The 25,693-nt window shown below is 48.9% G+C and overlaps 9 protein-coding genes across 9 annotated transcripts; 2 read left to right on the plus strand and 7 right to left on the minus strand.

The window, feature by feature from the left end:
- Positions 1–300: 300 nt before the first annotated feature.
- K444DRAFT_624537 (uncharacterized protein) lies at positions 301–2,763 on the minus strand (the record flags this gene model as incomplete). Its single annotated transcript, XM_024882411.1, has 1 exon — positions 301–2,763. One exon carries the CDS (start codon positions 2,761–2,763, stop codon positions 301–303), a length of 2,463 nt encoding a protein of 820 aa, XP_024742919.1.
- A 1,428-nt stretch (positions 2,764–4,191) lies between these two features.
- Positions 4,192–6,265, minus strand: K444DRAFT_640002 (uncharacterized protein; the record flags this gene model as incomplete). Its single annotated transcript, XM_024884447.1, has 2 exons — positions 4,192–5,793; positions 5,849–6,265. 2 exons carry the CDS (start codon positions 6,263–6,265, stop codon positions 4,192–4,194), a joined length of 2,019 nt encoding a protein of 672 aa, XP_024742920.1.
- A 1,040-nt stretch (positions 6,266–7,305) lies between these two features.
- On the minus strand, positions 7,306–9,909 carry K444DRAFT_160537 (uncharacterized protein). Its single transcript, XM_024870660.1, has one exon. The coding sequence runs from the start codon at positions 9,683–9,685 to the stop codon at positions 7,529–7,531; it is 2,157 nt and encodes a 718-aa protein (XP_024742921.1). The 5' UTR covers positions 9,686–9,909; the 3' UTR covers positions 7,306–7,528.
- Positions 9,910–10,006: 97 nt separating this feature from the next.
- K444DRAFT_607436 (DUF124-domain-containing protein) lies at positions 10,007–12,005 on the minus strand. The gene is made up of 7 exons (XM_024879177.1): positions 11,869–12,005; positions 11,685–11,805; positions 11,616–11,636; positions 11,025–11,564; positions 10,596–10,945; positions 10,361–10,534; positions 10,007–10,308 (listed from the first exon to the last, which is right to left on the minus strand). The coding sequence occupies exons 2-7, from the start codon at positions 11,698–11,700 to the stop codon at positions 10,264–10,266; spliced, it is 1,146 nt and encodes a 381-aa protein (XP_024742922.1). The 5' UTR covers positions 11,701–11,805; positions 11,869–12,005; the 3' UTR covers positions 10,007–10,263.
- A 360-nt stretch (positions 12,006–12,365) lies between these two features.
- Positions 12,366–13,805, minus strand: K444DRAFT_580671 (uncharacterized protein). Its single transcript, XM_024877710.1, has 3 exons — positions 13,687–13,805; positions 12,772–13,621; positions 12,366–12,718 (listed from the first exon to the last, which is right to left on the minus strand). The coding sequence occupies exons 1-3, from the start codon at positions 13,696–13,698 to the stop codon at positions 12,549–12,551; spliced, it is 1,032 nt and encodes a 343-aa protein (XP_024742923.1). The 5' UTR covers positions 13,699–13,805; the 3' UTR covers positions 12,366–12,548.
- Positions 13,806–14,054: 249 nt separating this feature from the next.
- On the plus strand, positions 14,055–14,447 carry K444DRAFT_624541 (uncharacterized protein; the record flags this gene model as incomplete). The annotated part of the gene is made up of 2 exons (XM_024882412.1): positions 14,055–14,286; positions 14,344–14,447. The coding sequence occupies 2 exons, from the start codon at positions 14,055–14,057 to the stop codon at positions 14,445–14,447; spliced, it is 336 nt and encodes a 111-aa protein (XP_024742924.1).
- Positions 14,448–15,146: 699 nt separating this feature from the next.
- Positions 15,147–15,699, minus strand: K444DRAFT_624542 (putative Non-classical export protein 2; the record flags this gene model as incomplete). The annotated part of the gene is made up of 2 exons (XM_024882413.1): positions 15,147–15,341; positions 15,394–15,699. 2 exons carry the CDS (start codon positions 15,697–15,699, stop codon positions 15,147–15,149), a joined length of 501 nt encoding a protein of 166 aa, XP_024742925.1.
- Positions 15,700–18,361: 2,662 nt separating this feature from the next.
- Positions 18,362–19,997, minus strand: K444DRAFT_160687 (4-hydroxybenzoate polyprenyl transferase). The gene is made up of 2 exons (XM_024870661.1): positions 19,924–19,997; positions 18,362–19,721 (listed from the first exon to the last, which is right to left on the minus strand). The coding sequence occupies exon 2, from the start codon at positions 19,692–19,694 to the stop codon at positions 18,438–18,440; it is 1,257 nt and encodes a 418-aa protein (XP_024742926.1). The 5' UTR covers positions 19,695–19,721; positions 19,924–19,997; the 3' UTR covers positions 18,362–18,437.
- Positions 19,998–20,114: 117 nt separating this feature from the next.
- Positions 20,115–24,998, plus strand: K444DRAFT_659257 (uncharacterized protein). The gene is made up of 2 exons (XM_024886336.1): positions 20,115–20,771; positions 20,826–24,998. The coding sequence occupies exons 1-2, from the start codon at positions 20,501–20,503 to the stop codon at positions 24,755–24,757; spliced, it is 4,203 nt and encodes a 1,400-aa protein (XP_024742927.1). The 5' UTR covers positions 20,115–20,500; the 3' UTR covers positions 24,758–24,998.
- Positions 24,999–25,693: the final 695 nt, after the last annotated feature.

Below are 25,693 nucleotides of genomic sequence, written 5' to 3' on the forward strand. Positions count from 1 at the left end.
ATACGCACGTGATCAGCTCGACTGATCCCTCAATTATCGGAGCCTCTGAAATGCCTCGAAAGAAGATGCTAGGAGGTTATTTGGAAGATCTTTGATTGAGGGAATATAAGCCCAAAAACTGTCACTTTGCATGCTCTCCGTGACTTGCAGAATCTACCGCTGGGTTAAATCAACTTGTAAGTCTCTTCAACAATTCAGGATTTTGAAGATGAATTAGCTGACATGTTAGCTTCTTTCTCAAAGTCTTTCGACACATGCAAACAGCACGATTCATCTACATGCCAAGCTCATAGCAGATATTTAATCATCTTCAATAGATTCGACACCTTCTTGCTCGTCTTGCTCATCCGACCCAGCAAAATATCCCACGTTTCGCTTTCTCTTCCTTCCTCTTTCAAAGTCTGCATCTTCTTCCCTCAAGCCCCGTCCAATGTGCAAAGACTCACTCTGGTCAATAGAATCTAGCTTCGCCTTGCGTCCTATGAATGGTTTTGGTCGTGTGAACGTGACTTTCCTTTGTGGTCTGTACAGATTCGTGGTCTCCACAACTTTGGGAGCTGAGTATTGGGGTACGGCCTGAGCAGTCTCAGAGGTCGAAACAGAATCCGAACTCGAGACAAAGATGGAACCCTTCTCAGCTTGAACACTAACGCCACCTTGCGACGGCGGAGAGTTCACTGTCGATGCCATTTCGAACTGCGACTCTCGATGTCTCGAAACGGATGGAGATGATCTGGTTTCTGTGATCCTAGAGGCTCCGCGAGATATTGATGAAGGTGCAGCAGGTGTGGTTGTGTGTTGCAGGAGTGGACTGAGATCTGAAATGGCAGATCTATCCCCAGAAGACTGCCCAAGTATTGATGTGCCCAAAAGTTCTGTCTTTTGATTTGGCATAACAATCCGTTCTGGAGAGGGGAAAGAACCATCCACTTCATCGCCCATACCACCAAACAAGAGTTTCATCCAAGACTCGTTTGGATCATCCTCCATAAAGGAATTTCTGGGGAGAGCTAGAGGAATAGCTTTTGGGGGCTCCTTGTTAGCAGGAGAAAATATTAGCCTGGGGTTTTCCGCCCCGACTTCAACTCCCTCGAATTCAAGTTGTATCAAGTCTGGGCTCAGCGGTATGACTTCATCTAATATTCCCGAGACTGGAATATTTGATTCTCCGGGGCTAGTCGTTGGTTCTTCTGAATCCGACATTTGCAGCTCTAATGAATCCTCATCCTCGACGTCATCCCCTTCTGAACCTACATGCCAGGGAGCATGACTCGTGCTCACTCCGGGACTGATAGGTACACGCTGAACACTTCCCTGCTCGTTGTAATCCGATGAGTAGTCATGTTTCTTTTCGGGGGCAATCCATGTTTCCCATATCTCATTCTCCAGCACCTGGGAGCTTGGTATGACTGGCTTGTTCTTTCCAACCTGCGCCATGGTGCTCTCAGCTACGTCTGAGGAGGCTGAACGGAGCAGAACAGACACTCTTGAACTTTGGGGAGCTGGGTGATGTATCGAAGCCGTAGACGATGAAAATATTAGTCTCCTGGGATAGGGATTGTTGTTCTCAGGGGCCGGAGTTATTCCAACATGGCGGGTGTTTGGATGTGGTTCGAGATTGTTCTGATGACCGACTGGATGTTGGTCTTTTCCCTCTGGCTCCGATGCAGTTTCTGAATTCCTGATTGCCCATCCATTTGCGGAGTCTTCTGCTACATATGGTATATGATGGCCCTGCTCTAGCCCAAGTGCCAGAGACGTATTGTTGAGGCTGAAATCTTGGTTGTGGATGCGCTGATGACTGCCCATTGAGTATCTGATGGCAGCAAGGTTGCTGGAAGGAACCCGTGGTGACTCGTGTCCAGCGGATGCGTTAGGATCGAGAAGCATCATGTCTGACGATGTCGTCTGAGATCTCCTGTGTGCGGTTGTCGAATGGCTGCCCATTCTGCGAGACGCTGAGCTCGAGCTAACACCAGGCGGAACGACTCTACCGCCAATAGAAATTCGGACATCTGCTCTTGGAGGCTCTCTGTTTTGTGGACCCCCTTGACTGGATCTCTGGTTCACCAAAAGACCTCTTTTGTTCGGGAAAGGCGATGTAATATGCAATTGCTTTGAGCTGTATCGTGCTCGGTGTCCATCGGTTATCTTCCTCCTCCTGCCAATATTCTCTTCTTTCCGGGGAGATGTAAAAGAAAGCCGTAGAGGTCGTTGAATATTGACGCCGACCCAGTCTCCCTTTCGGAGAATCTTTCTCCTCTTCTCTGATAATGACTCTTCCTCTTGATCTACAATACTCTTCATCTCTGATACCGCTGCCGACTCCTCTTGTTTCCGTTCTGCTTCTCGAGGAGGAGTCGCATTGTACAGGTCGTCAGTTGGAACTCGTTTTGGCTGCTGCATGACAGGAACTAATATTTGTCGGCCTTGGGTAATCTCCAGGGATTGGGACGAATGTCTGGAACTACTTTGCTGGGCAGCATGCCCGGTGGATGTGAGATGGCCATGGTGTTTTCGGTTTGATTGACTGTCTCGATGATCGTAAGCTTGAAGGGTCGTGTGCCTTGCGGCAGAAGTTTCGCGTTGGCTTCGTTCACGATCCCCTACGACGTGATCGAAGAATGCCCATTTGATTGGCGAATGATTCTTCGGACCACTGCGTAAGGCCTGCTGGACCTTCGCGAAATGCTGCTTCTGCCGGGCCTTCACCGAATTCGAACAGCCCGAATGCCTCGAAAGGCGGCCCCCGGTCCAGTTCATCGAAAACGCGATGGAAATAAGATCATATGCTGCTAGAATCCCATGAAGAGAAAGGATATTAGATGATACGAAAAGGGATGGAGGAGAGACAATGCAGAGATTGTGCAGTGACCCTAAAAAGTGCATATGCTCGGAAGCGAAGTCGTGAAATCATCAACGTATTTGAGTGGGAATGCACAACTAATCCATCATAGAAGGGAAGCCAACTATTGAGTATTTCTAAGGAAAGCTTCCATCCGCATATCTGAAATTACTTCGCTTGCTAGCATAGCACAGAATTTCTGCACCTGCCCTGAGCAGCTTCCATCTCTCTTCTTGAGACCAAAGAAGTACTAAGTCTTTTGCCTCTGTTTGATAGAATATACGGGAGCATCTATTTTACACCTTTTCACAACTTCAGGAATATTCCAGCCCATGATTAATGTGATTGGAGACTTCCCTGTGCATCGGCATTTTGAGGCCAACCAAGGGGCAAGACAAGATAAATGCCAATAACCCAAGTGCGACTACAGGTCTTATGAGAAGTTTATCCGTTGCTGCGCTACCAAGACTGTATCAGCATTGAAAAGGGGTCCTATGTGAAATTAACAAAGCATTTCGGACCCGGGAATTGTCGACTGTCACAGCCAGTGGTCGAAAGATCGGTCAAATTCGTACGAACCTATTTAAGACCATGGTAAGAGCACCGCCGCAGAAAGAAAGTCTTTGTTCAAGTGGTGCTTTAAGGAAGCGAGAGACGATAAAGAGGCAGTGAAGTGAGACTCATACAAGGACAAGTCTTGCGAAGTTTCTAGCCCTAGTGCCCTAGTTTTCAACCAGCCAAGCCCGAACGCCGAAGCTAGCCGGCCAAAACCGGGCCCACCAGCAATGGCTTTGATTTATTGAAATAAGCGATTTTTGCACTCAACAGTGATCTCACTCAGGTGGTGTGGTGGTTAGTCACTCTCGAAAACCAAAATTCGATCATAACTAACAGTCGTTTGCAGTAATGGTAGCACGTGACGTTGTGGTCATTCTTCATTGAATCTCATACAATATTCCGTTTCAATCTGGGTTCGATTCCCAGCACCGCCAAGGATTCTCTTGGATTGAAGTTTCAGATGGTTTGATTCCATCGAGTTCGTCATGAAATTTTTTTGGCCCTCTTTTTGGAGGGGAACTCGAGTTGCGGTTGAATTGATTGACCGGGTTGCTCCTTCTCATTTTGTCAGTCTTGTGTGTCATTACCTGCTCGCTAATTTCAGGGCTGTGGAAGTTCTTGAAGAGCTCGCTTGACAGCGGACTTGTTTCAAGAGTGACTACAAGGACTCTTGAAACTTTTGGTTGGCTTTTGATCAAGGAACAATTATTACATTAGGACATCCACAATAATGTTCTAGTGCAAGGAAATCGGTTCATATTGCACCTGCTACGGCACTGCTGGGTATCTTATGAGCCTCCCAAACGCCGAATCACAAACTCCAACCAGATCCCAATATCCTCAGTAATCTCAAGCATTTTCCCCAGATCAGCTTCAGTCAACGCCTTCTGCTTACCCTCGTCTTCATCCCCAGCCTTCCCATGCAGTATATTTTGCCCAACCACCTCAACTACACCATTGAGCTTAATCTCAAACGCGACAAGAGCATCCCTGCCTCTAAAAGGGAAAGCTACCTGCAATTTCAGAGCTGGTTGCGTATACAACGCCACATCATAGCGGAGAGGCCCTCCTTCTGGAAGGGAAGTCTGCGCCATGAAGTCTGCAAACTCAGCCCTTTTGCTCTTTCTATTTGTCTTCGGGCTTTCCAGTGCCACAAGCTTGGAGTCCGCACCGAAGCTGTTCCCTAGGAGTGTTGAGAGAAACGCATACTGTCGAAGAGCAGGAAGCATTTGTACCAGCTGTCTTGGATGTGAAAAAGGTAACTCCGTCAAACTTCGGCCATAATCAATTTTTACAATCCATAATTTGGGTAGGTGAGTGTGAGTAGTCTTCCCTCCCTCCTTGGTGAAGATAGGTACTTCGACTTCTCTGCTAATGACCCTCGATTCGCTGTCGACTTTATCGTCTGGACCGCGTGGAAACATCAACCCATCGAATGTAGTGGTCTGGAATACATCCATCGTTGCGTTCGTGGAGTGATGTATTTGTGCCGCGAGTGAGTAAGGAATGATGACAGGAGGGTCGAATTTCGCTACGAACATAACTTCTGGATATTTTTGACCTGTAGCCGCTTGCTCCACGCCCTCCATAGCATCCGGCTTGGGCGGGTCTGTCGAGGGAAGCAGTATATTTTCGGGCTCTAACCAATCAAGAATAGGACCGTGTTCGGGGGCCAGAAGGAGATCCTCCGCTGGAGGATCTGCCTTCAGGATATTTGTTGAAATCCAATTTTCAGAGACTCGGATGGGCAGGTAACCCAAAGCCGGTGTTGGAGCGCAGTCAACCAATATAGACCAGGTCTTCTCGCTGGCCTTACCTCCGATTCGACGTTTCTCTTGCCAGTAATCCAAGCTCAACCCTAATCGGTCCCTCGTATGCATTACCGGCTTACCGCTCTTCGTACACATTGCCGTCCTCTCAATCTCATCTCCATCACTCTTTACCATCTCCCCTCCCTCTCTCAGCCTCGCCACTTCCCATAAATGCAGCCTCTCCAAACTCTCATAGATCCCTGCAATCGCCTCGTGGCAATTTAGTCCCGGAATAACACTCAGTTTATCCAACTGTGCCAACCTCTCTAGATTCGCCGCAAACCTATCTAGCATCTTCGTCAGCGGGCTCTCATTTGGCCGAAATTCCAGATCCCTTAAGAGTATAGCCCCCGCGTTATGCGTATGCCTCGTTACAATCTCCGGGCTCTCAGGGAATGAAAGAGACACCTTCTTCACCACGTTATTTGCAAAGTCAATCTCGAGTGCCAGAGCAGAACCTGCAATGATCAATGTCCGCGTGCTGGCTCCACTACCCATATGGTCTTCCCACAATGCATCCAATCCCACCCTGCGTGCTAGTCGTTCGATACCTGCTTCGCTGAGCCGGCCTTTGTTCGTCTGCAATCATGTCAGAATTTCCCTCAACACCTTTCATACCCTTCGTCCAGAATACCTTCAAAACATCCATCACAACCCCCAACTTCCTCCTTCTCTCATCCTCATCCGCCCTCGCACTACCCAAAGCTCCTCCCACTACACCAGCCATCGGTGTCCCCATACTCCCCATCCCCTCGAGTCCTAACCCCTCCAAGCCCGGATTACCACCCAATGCCAGCTGTGCACTTGGGCTATCATACCCCTGGCCAAAGCTACTGTTGGTAGGATGGTTGCCGGCAGGGTAGCCGTACAACGTATTCGAGTTTGCAGGTGACTTCTTCACCTGCTGCGGTGAAGGGACGACAGAGCGGGGCCCATGGGGCGAGAAGGCAGGGTGGGAGGGGTGGTTTGAAGCTGAGAAGGGTGTCGAGACTGGTGGGGTTGCTACAACTTGGGCGGCCGGGTGTTTGCCGCCTGGCGTTGGTGTTGCCATCGCGAAGATAAGAGCGTTATGAAATGGCGAGATTTAGAGACAAGTTTGACATTCTTGGGCGTTGCGTGCGGACGGTGAATATGGAAACTTATACAACGCGTTGTGGATGTGAATTGACGCGATTTGATGATCGGCAGCTTCCAGATATCTTCACTTTTATTTTAGCCGAGACCCCCACCTGTTCTACACATGCAGTTAAAATATTTATTTGGAATACCCTCGGGGTACAATCCGTGCAGTATCAGTTTCGGATCCTGAAGTGCTTAAAGCAGTCAGTCTTCCAGGCTTTGCCCGCTGAAATCCAGGTCTAAGGATTCGACTTACACTCCCAAGGCGTATGAACCGTCTTAGGTGCCTCAACCCTACTCTCAAATCGTATGGGTGGACCGACCGGCAAGGTTTGTCTTATTCCTGGAGTAGTCTCCCAACATTTGCCAAAGGAGAAAGGATGGCCTTCAATCTTATCGGACGACGAGTTTGTGTTCTGTCACTGCACTCTAGCCTAAGAAAGTATCTCTGTCGATAAGGATGCTCTCAAGATCTGGGGGATAACCAGCTGGGAACACGCGTGCTATTACCCAAGCTACTTCGAAAGTCCTTGCTATCGAAGCTCTAAAGGGTGGCAAGTAAGCTATCTCCGAATACCTTAGAGACGGTATCCTTTTTAAGGGAATCATCGACCGGGAATACGCCAGGTACTACCTACGCTACTTCGAACCCGCTCCTATCGAAGCTCAGCATCGCCCGACTACCTTGAAGATGATATCCGCCCTCGCGGTGGACATAAAAAGCGACACCAATTTCCATTGTACCAGGTCAAATTTGGACAAAAATCTGGATTTGAGAAGAGAAGTGTTGAATTTTCGACAGCTTTCGAGACATTCGACATGCCCTGGAATATACGAGAGCTTCGAAGAACATTGAAAGGGGTAACAGCCGAATTGCCCATCGAACCTAGTAATCTTACATTTAGTGCCGCTTCTTAAAGTGTGAGCAGAGGCTAGTGGGCCGTTTTTAGAGTATATCACATTTTCATCATATCTTTTCAAATGAACAACTTCGATTCAGTACAATTATGATACAGAAAGACTATCGCTGACTATAGGTCAGCCGTGAATAGTGTAATGATACTCGATAACCAAAGAATACCCATTGGACGTCTCAACCTCGGACGACTAGCGATTCACTCATCCCTTTAAACACCTCCTCTCATTCTCATCTCAGTTTCTCTACATTTCCAATATTCACGGCGCCCTGCGAACTTTAGGAAATGTTTCGAGAAGTTTTCAACTCAATGTCCGAGCTCTTGTCAGAGCAACGCCCATTAGCCCTCTGCAGAACACGTTTGGAAAAGCTCTCCAACGCTTTTTGCTCCTTGAGCTTGTACAGCATGATCTCCAACTTTTGCTGGATCTCAGTCGCCTTGATTTTGTGAGCAGGAACAAGTGGAGCCTCCTTCTCCCTTTGTTGAAAAAGAAGCATTTCAAGTTTTTGCTGAACTTCCGCCGCACGCTTGAATGGGTTGCCCTCACCAGACTTTCCTTCAAATTTCGGGCATTTCGTTTGCTCTACTTGTGCGTCAGACTTTTGATTCTCCTTCTGCTCAAATATCGCATCCTTAGGTTTACGCTGTCCAGTCATCGGATATTTCTTCACGAAATTCTCCAGAATTTGGGCACCCCAAGCTGGAGCGAGAGCTTTCGCTTCACGATGTCCATCTTCGATGGGCTCCGAAGTCTCTTCGAATAGACAGATAAGATCCTGAGTGGCCATTGCACGGTACGACTGTTTTGAGACGTTACCAGACCTTGAAAGTCGTACACGAGAAGCATCTTCAAGAGCCTGAATCTTAGGCGTTTGAACAATTGGCAATGTTAGCTCCATGTCATAAAACGGAAGTGTGTAAGTCATGGGGATTGGATCCGGTTTGAAGGCGATGTACGGCGCATTCAGAGAACTCTTCGTCTCCGTTGGAGTCAGTGGAATGATTGGGTTTTGGCTGACAGGTACCAGAGGAATGAAGTTATTCGCCCTGCAAAATTCATGGAAATCATCGACCTCTTGATCGATAATCGTTGGAGGCAGTCGACAGGTATCAATCCAGATAGGATCTTGCTCGCGGAAAGCGGGCGTCCGAGGTGGTGGTGGTGGTGGTGGGGGGGCGCCCGGCGGCGGAGGAGTGCGAGAGGCTTCACATCTCGGGCAGTCCAACGCCATTTCATAACCACAGAACCAACATTGGATGATTTTAGCTGCTGGACCAAGTTCGCTCTTGTCGTTCTTCTGTGTCTCACCAATACGGGCTCGCCTTCGTGTGACACCTAAGAAAAATGGCTCTTGCTGACTATCTTCCATAGACTCACCAGAAGAGCGCTCTCGGAAGGCCGGTGCCCGAGGGTTTAGTCCTTTCCCTGGAATAGCATTTGAACCCGTGTGGGGCTCCTTTGCCTCTTCCTCGGAGGCCTGTGTAGGCTTGGTAGCTTGGTCCTCATCACTGTCCAAGTTTTTCAAGGTTTCTAAAAACTCTCGGATTGCCTTTCGATCAACTTTCTTCAAGCCACAAGCTATGACAGCTGGATCCCATTTGACGGACTTGATGGAACTCTGACTTGTGGACTGCTGAAGTTGTCGGCTATGATTCATCTTTGATCTAGACTTTGGTACATCTTCTTCCCCGTTTGATTCTCCGTCAGCATGGCCTGGGGATTCGGGCTCAATTTCTCTTGCAATCCTGTCAGCCACAGCCGCTTTTTGCTCGTATTGGGGGTGGTTCCTATTGAGGAGCATTGTGTAGATATTCTCATCATAGTCAGTCTTCAATCCGAAGAGGCGTTCGTTCTCAGCAAATTGGTCCCAGGCCCCTCCTTGTGAATCTGGCTGTACTCTAACTCCAAGAGAAGGTTTGTTGATCGTGTTCGGACTAGGGGGTACTGCTACTTGAGGCACGGTTTGTTCGTCATCGGATGTATCTGGATCAATGCGGACAGCAAGGGATGCCTTCCGTATGTCATATCCCCAGGTAAGGTCCGACTCAGCTTTGGGAGGAATGGGAGGCTTTCTCGGTTCTGTTTTTGGATAAGGAGATGGCGGTATAGCTTTCAATGTTGGAGCCTGCTGGGTGTTTTGTGGACAGGAAAATTCTTCTTGAGTTAGAAGCTTTCCGCGAATTGGAAGCTTCCTGGGTAATATGCGAGCGCTACGTTTAGCTGCTGATGCCTTGGTGCTTGTCGGAGACGGCGAAGTTCCGCCGTTCCAAGGAGGCCTAGTTGTAGCGGCAGATTTGATACTTCGGAAAGTGACTCGAGTAGATTTGTAGGAATTGGACTTGACTAGCAGACGATTCCGTTGTGCCTGGTCTTTCGTATCATTGTCCTGCCCGGTGTCGTTGGTGTTGCCTTTCTTCTCACCTCTGCCGGACATCTTGCTAGATATTCAACGGCTCCGGGCCGTACTCATGCAACCAGTTGAAAACCCACACCCAGGGGTAGCCTGGTCAGACCTTGTAGATACTGTCCTCTAGCATCCAAAGCGGTAGTTTGACTAGCTCCGGCCCTGGTTGTTATCGCCAGCAGAAATTCCCCCAATTTGCTGATGTGCGGATTTTGAAGAACATAAATGTAGTGGGTGAGAATGAAGGAGGCTTCTCCAAAATGAAAAATGGCTAACTCTGATCTTCAGATAAGCAGTGGATAGCAATGCACGAAGGTGTGTGGTGCTCTGTGCCGAGCGGTGATGATGTTGCAGAGAGGACAATTTTTGGGAGCAAATTCTAGAGTTGTACCGAAAGTTCAGGAAGGAAGTAATGGGATTACAAGATGAAGGAAAGGGCGATCTCATCCTTGACTTCCTAAGCGAGAGGAAAGGGGAAAGAACGAAAGGACCAGGAATCACGTAGTTTGCATCGGTTGATAAGCACGATTTGGATATGGGCTTCCACTGCAAAGTTACTCCAAAGAATGCACCCCGAAAGAAAGATCGGAACTCGAAAATCCATCAAATCAAACTGCAGCTGCATGTCCACTCATCCATTGTCCAAAGGCAGTCTACAGGTAAGTCAGTTCATATTCAGCATCTATTTTGGGAAAGCAGGCTTACCGGATTTCTCGTTTGCATGAACACAGCCCCTGGACCAGTGAATTTACACACCAGTCCTTCACCTGAAGACAGACCTGAGATAATACCTCCTGAAGCAACTCTCTCGAGGATATATTTCGTGTTCCAAGCGACAAGATGGCCATTGTCAACGATGTATCTCTCTCCTTCTGCTAGCTATTCTCTCATCAGTACAATTCACACAAAATCTAGAGGAAGAAGCGATCAAGTGGCTCACATCTTTCCGAATGATTGCACCCAAACTGCTAATCCACAGTAACCCATTCCCACTCATCTTATAAACGAATAACCCCTCCCCGGAAAACATAGCTTTTCCAATTCCTTGCCTCTTGTACTCCTTCACAATCCCCTGCGTACAAGCCAAGAAGGCATCTCTTCCCACACTCCACTGATCATCTCCGGACAACTTGATATTTGTGATATCTCCAAGGGAAGCCGGAGCTAGGAGTAATTCCCCAGGTCCCGTGAAGGTAGAATGTGCCATTTCCCCACCGGCGATCAGTTTCTTCATGGAGAATTTGATGGTTCCTTTCAACGTTACGGTGGGCGACATGGCAATCATTGCACCTGTGCACGTCGTCAGTTTGTCATACTCAATCCATCCCAAAGCACTCATTGGAGGGGGAGAACCGGGAAAATTACGTACCCGGCTTCACAGTTAATGGACAGCCCATAGCAAGTTGGAAAGTCACAATAGTATTCGTGTCCCGATGACTGATTCTATAACTGCCTCCATTGAACGTTCCTACATCATCCTGCGTCGTACTTGCGCCGACAAAATGTCCGGCCGGTGGAGCACCATGATCGAGATTAAAGGTCTTGCTAGTGTTGAGGCCAGGTTTCTCGACAGGATAGTCTTCCTCGTGTTGTCCTACATATCCACCGGATGGAGGCGGCTGTTCATAAATCGGAGTTGGGGCAGGTTGTTGCTGGACTGGTTGCTGGTAGGATGTGCGGTGCGAGAAATTTGGGGTTTGGTAGTGTTGCTGGACTTGTGGAGGAGTTGGCTGCGGCACTGAAGGTTGGGGATACTGTTGCTGCACAGGAGGTGTAGCTTGTGGTGGTGGTGGAGGGTAGGATCCGCCCTGCGGGGGAGTAGCCTGTTGAGGGGGTGGAGGATAGTAAGAAGGGTGTGAGGTCTGAGTTGGGGGAGGGGAAGATGGAGGAGGAGCATATTGCTGCTGCGCTGTAGAGGGATTGAGCCAAGGTAACCATGCAGTCTTTGAGGAATCCTCACCTCCGTTCCCTCCTGGAGGAGCTTTTTGGAGTCAGCAAGCTGCTCATCTAGCGAGACTGAATAACTTACGTGGATAATATGACATAGCGACGATATTGAAACTTCAGACAAGCTGTAGATTGCAATATATGAGGCTGCGAAAGCTACTCAATGCTCTGTATCGAGAAAACAGCTGTTGCAAACGAGGTTTCTACAGGCAAATTGTCAGCTGCAGCCTCGCAACCCTGCACTGCCGAGATATAAGTCATCTCACCTCAGCTCCAAATATCTCTGCAATTGTTGTCCAGTTCGTAAGCTCAATCAATCAGACAAGCATCACCGTCAGTCTGCAAAGTGCGAGAAAAATATGGAAGAGAGAGGGCAAGAAAGCAGAGCTCAGCTCACCAGCCGAAGGAGGGGACGCGCTGCCAGATTCTTAGCGCGCCCCCTCACTCGTTGGTGGGGGCTGTGTCTATTTCGAGTGCACGAATCGCTGGCCATTGGCCAAGATTTGGCACTGAGCAGCTGTCCAATGACCTTGCTTTTGGGGTTGTGCAATGTCCTGATGGGAGGTTCCTAGCCGGGCGCTTAGAGGTCCCTTGGCGCGGTGCGACACCTAGAGGCCGGGACGGGATGGGGAACTTGAAGAGCGGGAGACGTTCAGTGAAGGGTGTTCATTCATCAACCTTGACGATTTCGTGGTATTGTACTTTACGGATAAGCCATTTCGTTGTCAGTACTCATATCACTCACTGAATTCCCAGCTCGAAACTGGATCATTTAATTTTCTGCATAGCTCTTCTATGTATGTACTGGTAATCCTTTTTGCAACACCTGCAACACATGATTTCGCAGGTCTTAAGGATCAACTGCCTCCGGCAATGCTCAATATGCATCCACCATCTTGCCTGGAAAGATCTGTAGCGCCCCAATGCAACCGTCCATCCAATTTCTCTAACCTTGCTGTCTACGTCTCTTTCCAACTTGTGCAGAGAAACCGGTCTTGATAGCAGTAACACTTCGTCGAGAACCGCAGGAGTTACAGGTAATGAAGTACAATCTGTTCTCTCCCTTGTTGAGTTCCGTATCTGGAGATCTGCAGGTTTTGCAGGTGACATATTCCACTGATATTACGTTAGTACCTGTTGCCGTATGATAGAGGCCTCGAAACACTCACTGATATATCTCCTCAACACGTTCTCAATCTGCTTCTGCTGGAATCGACCCTTGATAACCAGACGTCTGCTACCATCAACGGAACCACTCGTACCCAACTCAGCAAACAGATATGAAGTGACATGCTCATCAGTTCTCTTCATGCGCTTGCAAATCTCGGCAATGTTGGCGAAAATCGTCTTCTTGTTGCCTTCACGCAGACACTGAGGAGGTGGGATCTTGTAGCTTCTTGAACCGCTCGATGCATGGTCTGGGTTCTTTTGGGCGAGGAGGGTGAAGAATCGGGAGAGCAGGCTTTCGTAGGGAATCCGTGTCGTGCAGTCATGTTGCCAGATGCCAGTCCCCTTCTCCATATCACCGTCATCAACGGGTTTCTTTTCAGCTGCAACTGCAGCCTCTCTCTCCTCTTCCTTGCCTTCGATATCGAGTGCAGCAAGCTTGGCGGCGAATTCATCCTCCGTGCCTTCCTTTGGCTTCTTGCTCTTCTTCTTTTTTTTCATCGAGGAGAGATCCAGTCCGCCATCCTCAGCAGCCGCCTCGCCTCCCTCAGCTTCTCCATCCTCTGCCTTCGGTGTCTTGCTCTTCTTCTTCTTCTTCATACCCTTCAACATATTGGCGACATCGTCATCGTCATCTTTGGTAGGCTCATCATCGAGAGCTTGAATGGGAGGGTCAGTAAAGTCCCCCAAAGCCTGTGATAGTGGCGGCGTACTTGGTGAGTGTGACATTGCCGTCGTCGAGTTATCGTCGTGGCCGTCCGCTTTCATCGTGACTGCCCCGTTCTCGTCTACGATCGTCGTGCCTTCGCTGAATGCTACTGATTTGCGAGCTTTTCGTTCCTGAGGAACGTCCTGTAATATGTGTTACAAATTTGGGCTGTGGAAAGCTGAGGTGGGGTGTGGAAAGGCGAACTTACGACATCTGCCATGATTGCGGTTGGTTTCGACTGGAGATACTCCTCTGATGGTATCAAGAGATTTGAAATGTTCACGTAGTAAGAAGACAAAACTTCGAATGTGAAGTTCGTGGTTGTCTTTAGTTGAAGGAGCCTTGTAGTCCCCCGCACATTTTTGTAAAATCAAAGAGTCACACACACGTCACGTGATCCTTACGGCTTTGCCTGATATTTAGCTCATTCGAGATGCATCCCGAATGAACGTGAATCTACCAGCACATCCTCATTCGATCCCGGAGCGCCTCTGGAACACTCAATGCATCGGCGTAGCCGGCGGTAGCGCTTCCTGTGCTCTCCCATTGACTGATTCCGGTTGATACCGCTTCAAAATGTCTACCTCAGACTCCTACATCATCCACGATGCCTCCCCGGAATCATCCAACGACCAAGACGAGGTCGATTCCCTGCCGTCCTCGATAGACAGCAGTGACCTGGACTCAGAGGAGGAATCAGATGCGCAAAGAGAGTGGGAAGCTAGTCTGCAGCAGCTGGAATTGGTCTTGACGATGGTCATTGTGCCGTATGCTGGGAAATACTTGGGCCGGAAGTTTGCATATTGGAGTCAGTTCCTCTCGCATATTTGCATGCAGTTCGTTCGCTAACCCGCTTGGTTTATAGGCTGGGCAAAGTATATGAAATGGATGTATCCGGTCGAAGTCCGATTTACAAATGAGACTGCCTTCAAGGCTGCCGGAGCTGTGGAAGCCGCGGCTACGTTGTGATGAAGATGAACACGATAGCGTTGCATAATACTAGATGCCGGTTTATAAGGGATTTCAGAGATGGCATGGGACATGGCGTTATTGGTGTAAAGTATGAACAGATTGCGCATAGATTCATGCCTCTGAGCACGTACATAGGAATGAACACAGCTCGTCCGAAGCTTCACCGGGAAAGGGCAATGTGTTTTGGCATGACCTGAAGAACTCTTACCATCGAGATTTTATTCAAACATTCTGATAATTGAGTAGCCTCATTGCAGAGACCCGTGTCTACAAAGATTGAATGTCACAGGTCTAGGAGCCTTTGAACATCTGGGATGTTGTGGATATTCAGAGTTCTTCCGTTATTTTTGCTCTGTTATTCAAATCTGCCTCCCCATTTTCATATATACATTAGGTATTCATGTCTCCATAAGCCCTGCCCATCCCTTGTTGCATGCCCAGAGTAAATAAAAGTACAGCGTAACGCCATGCCCACCGCAGGTTGCCCCAATCCATCATGAGTCTCGCTCAATGGGTATATACTTTTCCAGTGCCAGTTCAATGCAGGGCGTGGACCTTCACCTTCCACAGATATTGAGATGCCCGCATCAGACTCCAAGTCCTACTTGAATTGTCAGCTAAAGGCCAGTCACAACGCCCGAGCAACAGAATAAGCAGCCAAGTCGCATAACGCAAAGGACTGCTTACCGTATCCATTTAGACCTGGGACATGGGCTGACCTTTGCGTCCTCTCATGGACATCGAGCTTCTGCCACCCATGGCGCTAAGGACGAGAGATCCAACGAAAGAAGCGAACAGGAACCAGAAGAATGCGGTGCTGGCTTGGAGTTCGCGGCATCGCTTTGATGTGTCGTGTGAGCCGTTGGTTAAGCTGTTGGTAGTCGTGTATGACTGCAATTCTGTTAGACATTAAGAGAAAGTCGAGGCATAGAATGACACTTACGGTGTTGCCACAGCTATGGACCCCAAGCTTGGCAGCCAAAACCACACCAGCAACGAATGTGAAGACAACGGCGAGCGCATCCAAGGCTATCAGGACCTGCAGGATTATGTTCTCCAAATCCGTAAATGCCACCACGAGGCCGATCAGCAGGACTATCCACGAGAAGACTGCGACGAATATTGCGTAATTGACGCTTGAAGGGTTTCCAGAAAAGGCCTCCGCGATGACATTGCCGATCAAAGCTGTAATAAGAAGGGTCCAGACAAATTCAGATGCTCGGAAGCCAATTTGAACGAATTTTGCCATTTTTGCAGTGGTGTGTGGAGTTATTAAAGAAGAGGAGGGTGTCGAAATGCGAGGTCGAGGGGTGAAGATGATCTGTCAATAGCTTTGAAGGTGAGATGTTAGAGTTTTGCAACGCGGGGGAGGAGGTGTTTGCCTTTAAAGCCCAAGCGGAGTGATCGGGAGGTTATGCAATTCGATGATATCACGCGCTAGTGAAAACGTAGAGTCAACACTGCACAGATGATGCGGATGATCTGGACCAGGACGCTTGGGCGAAAAGGACGACCTAATGTCTGCGACTCGGTTTGAATGCTCGGAGGCGATTTGAGACTTGGTTTTTGGATGGGGTGATTTTTTGGAGTTTGTGGTTTCCCCTCGTGTGAAGTTATCTTGGATAACACAAAGATCACTGGTGACCGTTCGCCTGGCAACGCTCTTCTTTGGCTTTTACTGCGCTGGTTGCCACCCCAATCGTCAATTGAATTCAATATACAGTACTAAATTGCACATTGAAAATCTAGTACGTTCATTATCGTCATCAGTCTTTCGCTTCTTCCAGATATTTCGGCACTCTAGTAGCATCTTGTTCCGCGCGCGCAAGTCGACGTTCCCGAGTCAATCGCAATGCCCCCACCAGAAAACTTCGCACAAAACGTCCAAGCTCCCTGCAAGTCTGGAGAAAAGATCCTGACGTGGGCGGCTGAGCCATGTCTCACTGCGACACGCCTCCCTCCATTATTTGACCCTCGGCCAAGCGGCAATAGTTGTGGAGATCTCCAGTGTTTTAAAATGAGTGAGATCTAGGCCGAAGACGCTGTTCTGGAATCCTCTGGGTGTCGTTTGGTGGAAAGGAAGAATCGCAGTTCAGCGACTTGCAAGCGTACAGTAGTTCTATGACGTCGTGTGGACCGGTCCATAGGCTGCTGTTGTACAAGTGGGGTTCACTTATCCCCACTGCCGGCATCACATGCGTACCAAATGCCAGCGGCGCTGGACCTGGCATCCTCGTGAGCAATCACTCGCTGACTGCCTCGTACCTGCGCGGACCTAACTGAAGGATCACGGAACGGAATTCTGGGTTTGGCTGGGGTCAATTGTAAGGCTTTAGACCTGTTTCACAATCCTGCTCTACTATCCTCTCGAAACACGACACGAACCACAAGAAGCTGTCCTTCAACAGAGCTCAATGAATCTGTTTTGTTGAGCATTACTCCCGTTGTATGCAGCTCGCGTGAATTGCTGTCAGACCATGGATACATACAGGGTTTGGATTCAAAGGGTTGAAGAATACATTTCTGGAGTTTGAAGGATGTTCCTAAGAAGTGTTGTGCACACCATGATCTTCATGCCGACGTGCTCCAAAGTACATTAACACTTCTCGTTCCTACGTCATTCCTTCTGCCTCCGCCTCCACTTACTCTGACCCCTCATCTGGATCTCCTGGATCGCTATCGCGGTCGGGATCGTTGCACGGATAAGTGAACACTGTACTCGGTGTCTTTGCCAGCGCAATCTCTTTGGCGCGCCGAGCAGTTAGACCAGCCAGAACGCCGTGGTCGCCACTATTCGATTTTGGGAGCTCCATGTTGTGGAGACCTGAGAACGTGTCAGCAACAAGCTCTTCTTGGATTGGAAGGAAATATGTGTAGACTAACACTTAAATCACATGTAAAGAGAGATTGACCATCAACCTGTGTGTTGCTGAGAGGTAGGGGGAAGTATGATTTTTAATGTTCTTATTACCTCATTATTGAGGGAATGAAAAGAACTTATATACCTAAAAGTTCAGCGAGCTTTAGTTTCCCAGCGAAGCCTTGCCGTCAAATATGTGAATATCAAGGCAGGCACGAGGGTATGTTCATAGCTCAATACTTTCGGGATGAGGTCACTTGCCGTGAATTGCTTTTACTGCCCAAAAATACGAAATGTTATTTGCTGAAGTGGCCGGGCTTATAGGAATCACAGAGCATTCCCAGGATCTACCCGAGATTGGCAGGGCAGCGCGTAACTCAACCCAATAATTCCAAGACGTGCATTGCGGCTGAGTTTGCATACTTAGGCAATTCATGTGAATACGTTTGCTCACTTGCGTTTAACTTCCTTGCATCAAACAATCCCAATTGGATTTGGGACAAACTCAAACTGTATGCAGTGAGTGGCAAGGTGTGGATGACAGGCAGCAGTGTTCATTGATTGATGCTAATTGCATCGAAGGACGACATAAATAGAGTATTGATGGAATCGAAGTTTTTTAAGTCGGCTTCAGAGCTTCGATTGAAGAGTAAGTGCTATGATGAAGATACATGGCAAGGCGCTCTCAATCATTGGTCGGCCGAGCAAAAGAGAAAGAAAAGAGTTAATTCAGGCACCAAGTGCCACACCGCTCGATACAGACATAAAGGCTGCGCGTGCCACACAAGCTCGGCACAAATTCTTGCCTGGTTCGATGCTGGAATGTCACTGCGGCTTCGGGATGTGCCGGAACGTGAGCCGCTTCTAGCTCTATTCAGTTTTGCAATTCAGCTTCAACGGCAGAGACTCGAAGTTCGTGGAGCAAAGTGTCTACATTAGGAACACTTGGAACACTTGCCTGCAGGGACGCTATTGAGGAGCTCTATGATTTTGTGTAATGATCAAGATAATCCATCAAAGGAGGCCATGCCTCTCAATCTCTGCTTCTTGGTGATACACTTATGGAAGGTGAAATGGGTTCTCAATACCTCAGAACATTGTCGTACACGCCGATCAATTGTACACTCTCAAACACGTTCCTTCGTCTCATCGTCTTGGCCTGGTCTTTTGGAAAATTGCACAAGATACTCTGCCCCAAGTCCAGCAGAGATCACACCTCCAGTCAACCAACATCCGTTGACAAACCACCACCAACAATCCTTGACACTCTTCAAGTTGACCTTTTTGATCATTATCGCCAGTGTTACTGCAGCACCACCACAACTTCCAACGAAGAATACAGGACCAGCTCCAGCGGCCATGCCGGCACCTGCCAAGAGACCGATCTGAGCAACAGCCAGGCCACTCAAGATCTGTTTCGTCTGCTTGTCATGCTTCAATGCAATGCTCTTGATTCCAGCCTTTGAGTCATCCTTTATGTCCATATGGGCATAAATCATATCGTACAACACAGTCCAGGCAATGTTCGAGGTGTAGAGAAACACTGCTGCTGTGAGAGCTGCACTGTTCTGTAGTAAATCGACCCCAAGGGCAGGGAATCCCATAATAGCGCCCCATGAGAAAGTAAGCCCAAGAACGAACTGAGGATAGTAGGTAACTCTCTTGGCCAAAGGGTATGCTGCCACAAGCAGCAAGCTTGGGGTCCCGTAGAAAAGGCATTGGGATGGGAACTGCAGTAAGATGCCGAGGCCAGTGAGCAACTGAGCACCCGTGAATATGAGAGCATTGAAAGGAGTGACTGCATCTCTGGCAATAGGTCGAAGTCTTGTTCGTCTCACGTGAGGGTCGAGGTTGCGGTCCCAGAGGTCATTGATAGTACAGCCTGCTCCACGCATGATAAGAGCACCACTGAAGAAGAGTAGGGATGTGCCGAGAACTGAAAGAGGAGAGGCTATGGGGATTGCTAGAGGAGCGGCAAGGAGTGTCGAGAACAGGCATGGAAAGAAGAGGTAGTAGGTTCCAGTTGGCTTGTCGAGTCGAATAAGCTCGGCATACGGAACCCATGATGCCGGAAGGACTGAAAGAAGGCCAGTCTTTGGCTGTTGGTAAGTTTCGAGAGGCAGAGAATCGGACTCAGAGGTTGGAATGGAGCCTTCTCTGCCATTGGCTGTTACTGAATTTGATTTGGCAAGAGAAGGATGGAAATGCCTTCGAGAAGCAGTGACGAGGGATAATTGGCGCTGGGTTCCTGTATGGACCAATGTCGCACTGATTCTACCATGGCTTTGATAGAGCTTAGATGGCACTGGGGAGCGATTGTATGTTGTCCGTAGTAACACACCTCTGCAGCTAGCAGGCAGGCGGAATAGCCCTGTGCTAGCCATTGTACTGCAGAAGCTTGCAATGAGGACCTTTCAAAACAGTTAGTTACATATACTTTGAGTGTACTTAGAACGATCAAGGGAATTGGAAGCTGCATGAATTTTCACTTTCTGACGGTGACGCTTCCGATCGCCAGCATAGCTCCAACGATTCAGGGGTGTGACTCTGAAATTGAAGGACAGCTTGAAAATGGGAAAACCTAACAAATAAGAGATTCCAACAAGGGCTTACTCGCTGTTGCTAGCTCCACTCCCTTCCCTTCCTTCGTTTCGGTTATTATCCACAGAAATCTGGTGGAAGATGTTTTATGGTGTTTTCCCGGAGTGAAATTTCCAAGCCAGATGGTCCGAGCTTTTGACAAGGCTACTGTAGCCAACTCGGCAACGCGAGGCGTTCATCTTCTTTGTGCAAGGGACTCCACCGTTGATCACACCTCACACGCAGCGCGCATTCGATCTCGCAGTTGGCATTGAACTCTGCAGCTGTTCGAAGAGAAGTCAAGGCGTCTTTTCAGGCTCGGAGGGTGAGCCTACCGCTGGGATACAAGGCTTGGCGCAGTAACGCGATAGAGATCAGCTTTACGCGATTCCCGAGTACTTTTCCGAATACCTTCACCTTTGGGCTTTGGCAAACACCTCTCACAGTCTCCGTACTTTCACAATACACCGCCCGCACACCTTACGCATACACTTGTGCCTCATCAACAACTGATTTGCTGATCGTCGGCAGTTGCTCTACCATGCGCTCAGAAATGAGAAGGTGGAACGACACTTAGCTGACTAGACATCGCTCTTTTGTTTGCATCATCATGCCTTCACAGGCGCACCCACAGGCGCAGTTTGTGCCCATACCCCCAGATTTCGACCCGAAAACACTCGTTGACAACACAAACAACTTCGACTGGGTGACCAGAGTCTCCACTGATACGCTGAAGGAGCACTCCATCCAAAGCTTCGAAGCGCTTGTTTTAGCTGTGGTGATCCAGAGCGGAAAACCACTCGTCATTGAAGATTGGGGAGAGAGCCTTCCCCCTTGGCTCTTTAGTAGGAAATGGCTTGAAGACAACTTGGGGTCCAACGGTAAGCATCTTTGAATCACCTCACCCACCATGTGCTGATACCGAGCTTCTGCAGCTGAAAGAGTTCGAGATATTCCCAATGTCGTCGATATACCCATGACGATAGGTCATTACTTGAGATCTATGGAACAGCTCACGAAGCAATTCACAGCATCCAACTATCGAGATCCCAAACGACAACGGTTATATCTGAAAGATATTGACTGCCCTGGTTCGTGGGCAGATCATTTGAAAGAGACCATTCCGGAGTGCGTTTATTACCTGAACGATTGTATTGAGTCCCGTACAGGTGGCGATGGCGCAATACGTGAGCCAAACGAATACGGTCAAATGCGATACGGCAAAGGAGTTGCGCCGGCAGGCGATCTGATGTCTAGTCTTCCGCCAGAGATGCGTGCTCAGAATATGATGTGTTATATTGGTCATGAAGGGACATACACTGCCGCCCACCGAGAAATGTGCGCTTCCCTTGGCCACAACATCATGATCGAAGCCTCCGAAGATGGACGAGGAGAGAAAGCTGGTAGTTCCATATGGTTCATGACTGAAACCAAAGAGCGTGAGGTTGTGTCCGAATACTTTCTCTCCATGCTTGGCCACGACATTGAAGTTGAGAAGCACTTTGCTCAGGTCAACGCTTGGAAGAAGGCGCCATTCAACGTCTGGGTTGTTGATCAAAGAGTGGGAGACCTGATTCTCATTCCTCCATTGGCCCCGCACCAAGTCTGGAACCGTGGAACCCGTACTATCAAAGCCGCCTGGAATCGTACGACTGTTGACACTCTCGAGCTTGCAATACACGAGGCTCTCCCTCGTGCCCGGATGGTCTGCCGAGACGAACAATACAAATGCAAGGCAATCATTTACTACACGCTAGTAAACTACTACGATCTCCTCCAGCGAGATACGATTGAGCCGAAGATGTGGAAGTACGGCCGGATCAAACAACTGTTGGAAGACTTCAAGCGGCTGTTCTCATTGTATCAAGAGGTTTTGGTCAGCGAAATGTTCTCACCAAAGCTGCCAGAAGAGGAAAATGTTGAGATGTTACCATACGACTCAAACGTCACTTGCTCGTACTGCCGTTGCAACATTTTCAATCGGTTCCTTACTTGCAAGGCTTGCATCCAGTACGGTCCGAATGGAGAAGAAGATACATATGATGTGTGCATGGATTGTTATGCAATGGGTCGTTCTTGTGCTTGCATTTCTAATTTGAGCTGGGTTGAGCAATGGAATTGGAGCACCCTTGTTACAAATTATGAACAGTGGCGGAACATCGTCGTGCAATTTGACGGATACTTCGACACGATGAGGTCTCCTCAACCGCTTGATATTGCGAGGAAGAGATCTGGAAAGAAACCCATTGCTGAAGTCTGTCAGGAGCAGCTGAAGCTTCGACCGTTTACCGATATAACCAAGCCGAAGGAGCCAACTCCAGAAATGTCAGACGTTGAGCCTGAAGTCGACGATGAAGGACGTCTTAAAAAACGAAAGGGGGGGAAGAAGTCGAAACAATGGAAACCTGGCAGAGGAAGAGTCGAACCAACAAAGGGCAAGACGCAGGCCTGCCATATCTGTTGCCATCATGACTACAAATGGAAACTCGCCTTCTGTACGACATGTAGTCTAGCGTACTGTTATGGCACCTTGTGGCGTGCTTTCGATTTGATGCCTCAGACGGTCATGGAAGACAAGGAATGGCAGTGTCCGAGATGTTTGAAGATGTGCCCTTGCGGGAAGTGTCGAAAGGACCCGAGACAGACCCCCTATCAGCCGAAGGGAACACTCCTTGGCCACGACACAAGAAAAGTAGCTGATTATCGAAGTATGGAAAGTCTCGTTGATTTCTCGAAGACAAATTTGGGTTGGCTGCGTGACGAAAATGCGGACAATCCTCACGAGTCTGGGAGGATGAAGAAATTGAAGGAGAAAGCCGAGGCAGAAAAAGCTCGTGTCGACACAGTGGATGAAAGTTTCCTTAACGATGGTGCCCCCCAAGATCCATTTGCCGGTGCTGCTGTTGATGACAACGCTACCGGCATGGCCGATATTGACCCGGAGCTCCGCGACTCTGATCCATTCTCCTCATTTACAAATGGTAATGGTCACTTCCAGAGCCCTTACGACCTTGTAGACTCTGTTGCGAATGGAGATGACATGAATATAACCAACGGATTCAGTGAGGATCCGAACCTTTGGATGGATGGCCATTATGATCTGGACGATTATGATTCCTTCAATCAACAACCAGCAAGTTATCCTTCACGACTCCTTGCCCCAGTAGCCCCAATACCGGCTCCAGAGCAATCGTACCCGGATCCATCCAACATCGGCCAGAACCGGATGATGGGCATTGGTTATTATCAGCAAGGTAATGGTATCGACAAGATCCTCTACGATCCTCCCAATTCGAATAATTCAGTGGACGACTTATCCCAGCCAATGGCTCAACGACAGATCCCAAATATGGCACTGTCAGACCTCCTGGACCCGGCATTGCAGCCACTGTCAGAGACAGGCAAAAAGCGAAAGAAGATTGGTGAAACTGGAAGCGGAGATGAACATGACCTAGAGTTCTTCGCTTCCAAACGCCAAAAGACGCTTGCGAAGAAGAGAGAAGCTAAACAAGAAGACATTGATGAAGTCACTTACGGCTCGAAGCCCGACAACCGTCCACCTCGTCGCAGTACAGGAAAACCGCAAACGTACATTGATTTGGGCGAGGATGCGGTTTCTATCGAGGAAGATGAAGAACTTTCGCAATTCTCTCATATGCGTAAGAAAGAGCATGGCGATTCTGATTTGGATCTTCCTGCTCAAGCGATGAGTCGTCGTGGAAAGCCCAAGCCCAAAGAAAAGAAGCCTACCCCAGCAAAGAGAAGAAGCATGCGAGCGCAGCCATCTAGTAGATCCGGATCACCATCGGGAGCCCCAAATACAATCAAGACACCCCGAAAGTCAGCTTGGCTTGCGAGAAAAGAAGCAGAGGAGGCTGGAGTTCCCTTCCCTGAGGAATTGCCGAAGAGAACGAAGAGACCGCGTGCTTCCACTGCGACTGATGCAACTAAATCTTCACCAGCTGTGGAAATATTTTCCGGATCCGAGGGCGGCGTGGCTCTCGATGACAGTGATGTTGACAGCCTTTTCGGTGAGCCACGGGAGCGACCAAAGAATGACGAGGGTGTCACCTGGCGTCCTTCTGGGGTGGATCCGAAGGTACAGATTGCCGAACCGAGGAGTATTTCAGTCAATCAAGACGATGAGCGGCCAGTCTCTAAGCCTGTTGTGAAGGTTGTGCAGACATCACCCCAGCCAAGTCATGACCAGCCAGAAAAGCCAGTTGCCAAACGCAGAGGCAGACCCCCAAAGAAGCCACAAGCGGCTCCACCGCTCGACCTTGAATCGCCGTCACCCCCGCCAACCCGATCTGCCCCAGTGCCGAAGTTACTTTCCCTTAAGGAAAAACTTGCATTGAAAGGTAAATCGTTCAAGATTGTTGCCAAGAAGGGGCCTGAACTAGCAGCCTCGACTTCCGGTCCTCCAAGTGCAAGAAGCACCCCATCAATACTTAGGCCGATCTTGAAGAGCCCATCAATCGCCAGCCCTGTCGGATGGAGGAGCGTGAATGGAAAATCACAGCCGGCGGGTGACAGATATGCGAGTTCCCCTGCCGAGTCGTCAAATAGCAAAAATGTGTCATTCGCACCTGCACCAGCTCCACCAGCGAAGAAGGGTCCTACGGTTGTTCGACTTGTGAGCCCCGAATCGACCTTCGAAGACTCGGGAGCGGAGCGTTCAGAAGATGATGCCTCTAGAGGATCTGTTCCAGATGACTCGTCAGACGATAGTGATGCAAGCATACCTGCTGTTCGAGTATCGCCAAAGCTCTTGCGTGGCGGCGGCGTTTCACTCCGGGGACGAGGGGGTGTCAGAGGTGGTATGACTGCGAAGCGAGGACGGCCAGCAGCTATCAAGGATAAATAGTGATCTAGAGAGCGCTGCTTGATGTGTAGGAACCGAAGCTTTACTGTGTAAATATTCAGAAATTCGGAGGCTTGCGCTGGTTTCCTTTGATGCTGTACGTCAGAATCTAGACAAGCAAAATGTTTTGCTGTCTTCGGGAACATCCATCACGGCTGGTCGGAAGGAAAGCGACGCAAGCCAACATACATAGGTTATTAGAAGGAGACATAATAGAGGAAAAGCATGCAATTTTCTTAAAGGGCTTGGTTCACAACTGCAAAGTGCTTCCTTTTGGCCACAAACGCCACCCTGAAAATGACTTCCACGTACAAAAAAGCCCTCTATGTCAGGCGGTGCCATATCAACACCTTCTCTCAACACCTTCTCTCAACCTCTATTGCATCCCCCTTTTCTTGAAGCTTCCTCCTTACTTCGGCTGGCTACCATAAGCTTTCCTCCCTGGGCCTTCTTATCATAACGGCTTTCCGTCCATCTGCTTCTCACGTACTCTATCTCAGGGTCTCTAAAGCGCGGAATTTTGAAGCTTGTATGAAGTCATAGATAAACCCATTACTGTCCGTTGATTGTGGACTGGGAAAGACCACCCCTGCCTTTGCAGTGGGTGCATACAACCTTCCTTCATCGTTTCGCTCGGTTGGAAGGCGATTTACATTAATTTTCATAGTCTAAGAACGCCCAGAATGTTCTCGGCCTCCTGATCGCAAAGTATGCCCGAGGTCTGGTTTCTGGTGCCTTAGATGAACTTTAGCAAGTATGAACCGTCATTTGGAAGACAAGTCTACCCCGCAAATGTCAACTTTCATATGTTCATAGCCCCTGACTCTGAAGTAATGCATTACACGCCTAAGGGCTGGTTCGTACGGAGCAGCTCGCTGAATTCCGGGGACCAAGGATTCCTCGTCTTTTCAGATGTCAAATCATAGCCGTTCAAACGCA

Source organism: Hyaloscypha bicolor (assembly GCF_002865645.1).
Source record: "Hyaloscypha bicolor E unplaced genomic scaffold K444scaffold_15, whole genome shotgun sequence".
NCBI classification, from domain to species: domain Eukaryota; kingdom Fungi; phylum Ascomycota; class Leotiomycetes; order Helotiales; family Hyaloscyphaceae; genus Hyaloscypha; species Hyaloscypha bicolor.

Coding starts and splice junctions, on each gene's coding strand:
- K444DRAFT_160537 (XM_024870660.1), bottom strand. CDS start 9,685: ATGTCCGGCAGAGGTGAGAAGAAAGGCAACACCAACGACACCGGGCAG.
- K444DRAFT_607436 (XM_024879177.1), bottom strand. Junction 10,946..11,024: donor TCCATTAACTGTGAAGCCGG/GTACGTAATTTT, acceptor CGACGTGCACAG/GTGCAATGATTGCCATGTCG. Junction 10,309..10,360: donor TCATGCAAACGAGAAATCCG/GTAAGCCTGCTT, acceptor ACTTACCTGTAG/ACTGCCTTTGGACAATGGAT.
- K444DRAFT_580671 (XM_024877710.1), bottom strand. Junction 12,719..12,771: donor CGTGTTGAGGAGATATATCA/GTGAGTGTTTCG, acceptor ACGTAATATCAG/TGGAATATGTCACCTGCAAA.
- K444DRAFT_160687 (XM_024870661.1), bottom strand. CDS start 19,694: ATGGCTAGCACAGGGCTATTCCGCCTGCCTGCTAGCTGCAGAGGTGTG.
- K444DRAFT_659257 (XM_024886336.1), top strand. CDS start 20,501: ATGCCTTCACAGGCGCACCCACAGGCGCAGTTTGTGCCCATACCCCCA. Junction 20,772..20,825: donor AGACAACTTGGGGTCCAACG/GTAAGCATCTTT, acceptor GAGCTTCTGCAG/CTGAAAGAGTTCGAGATATT.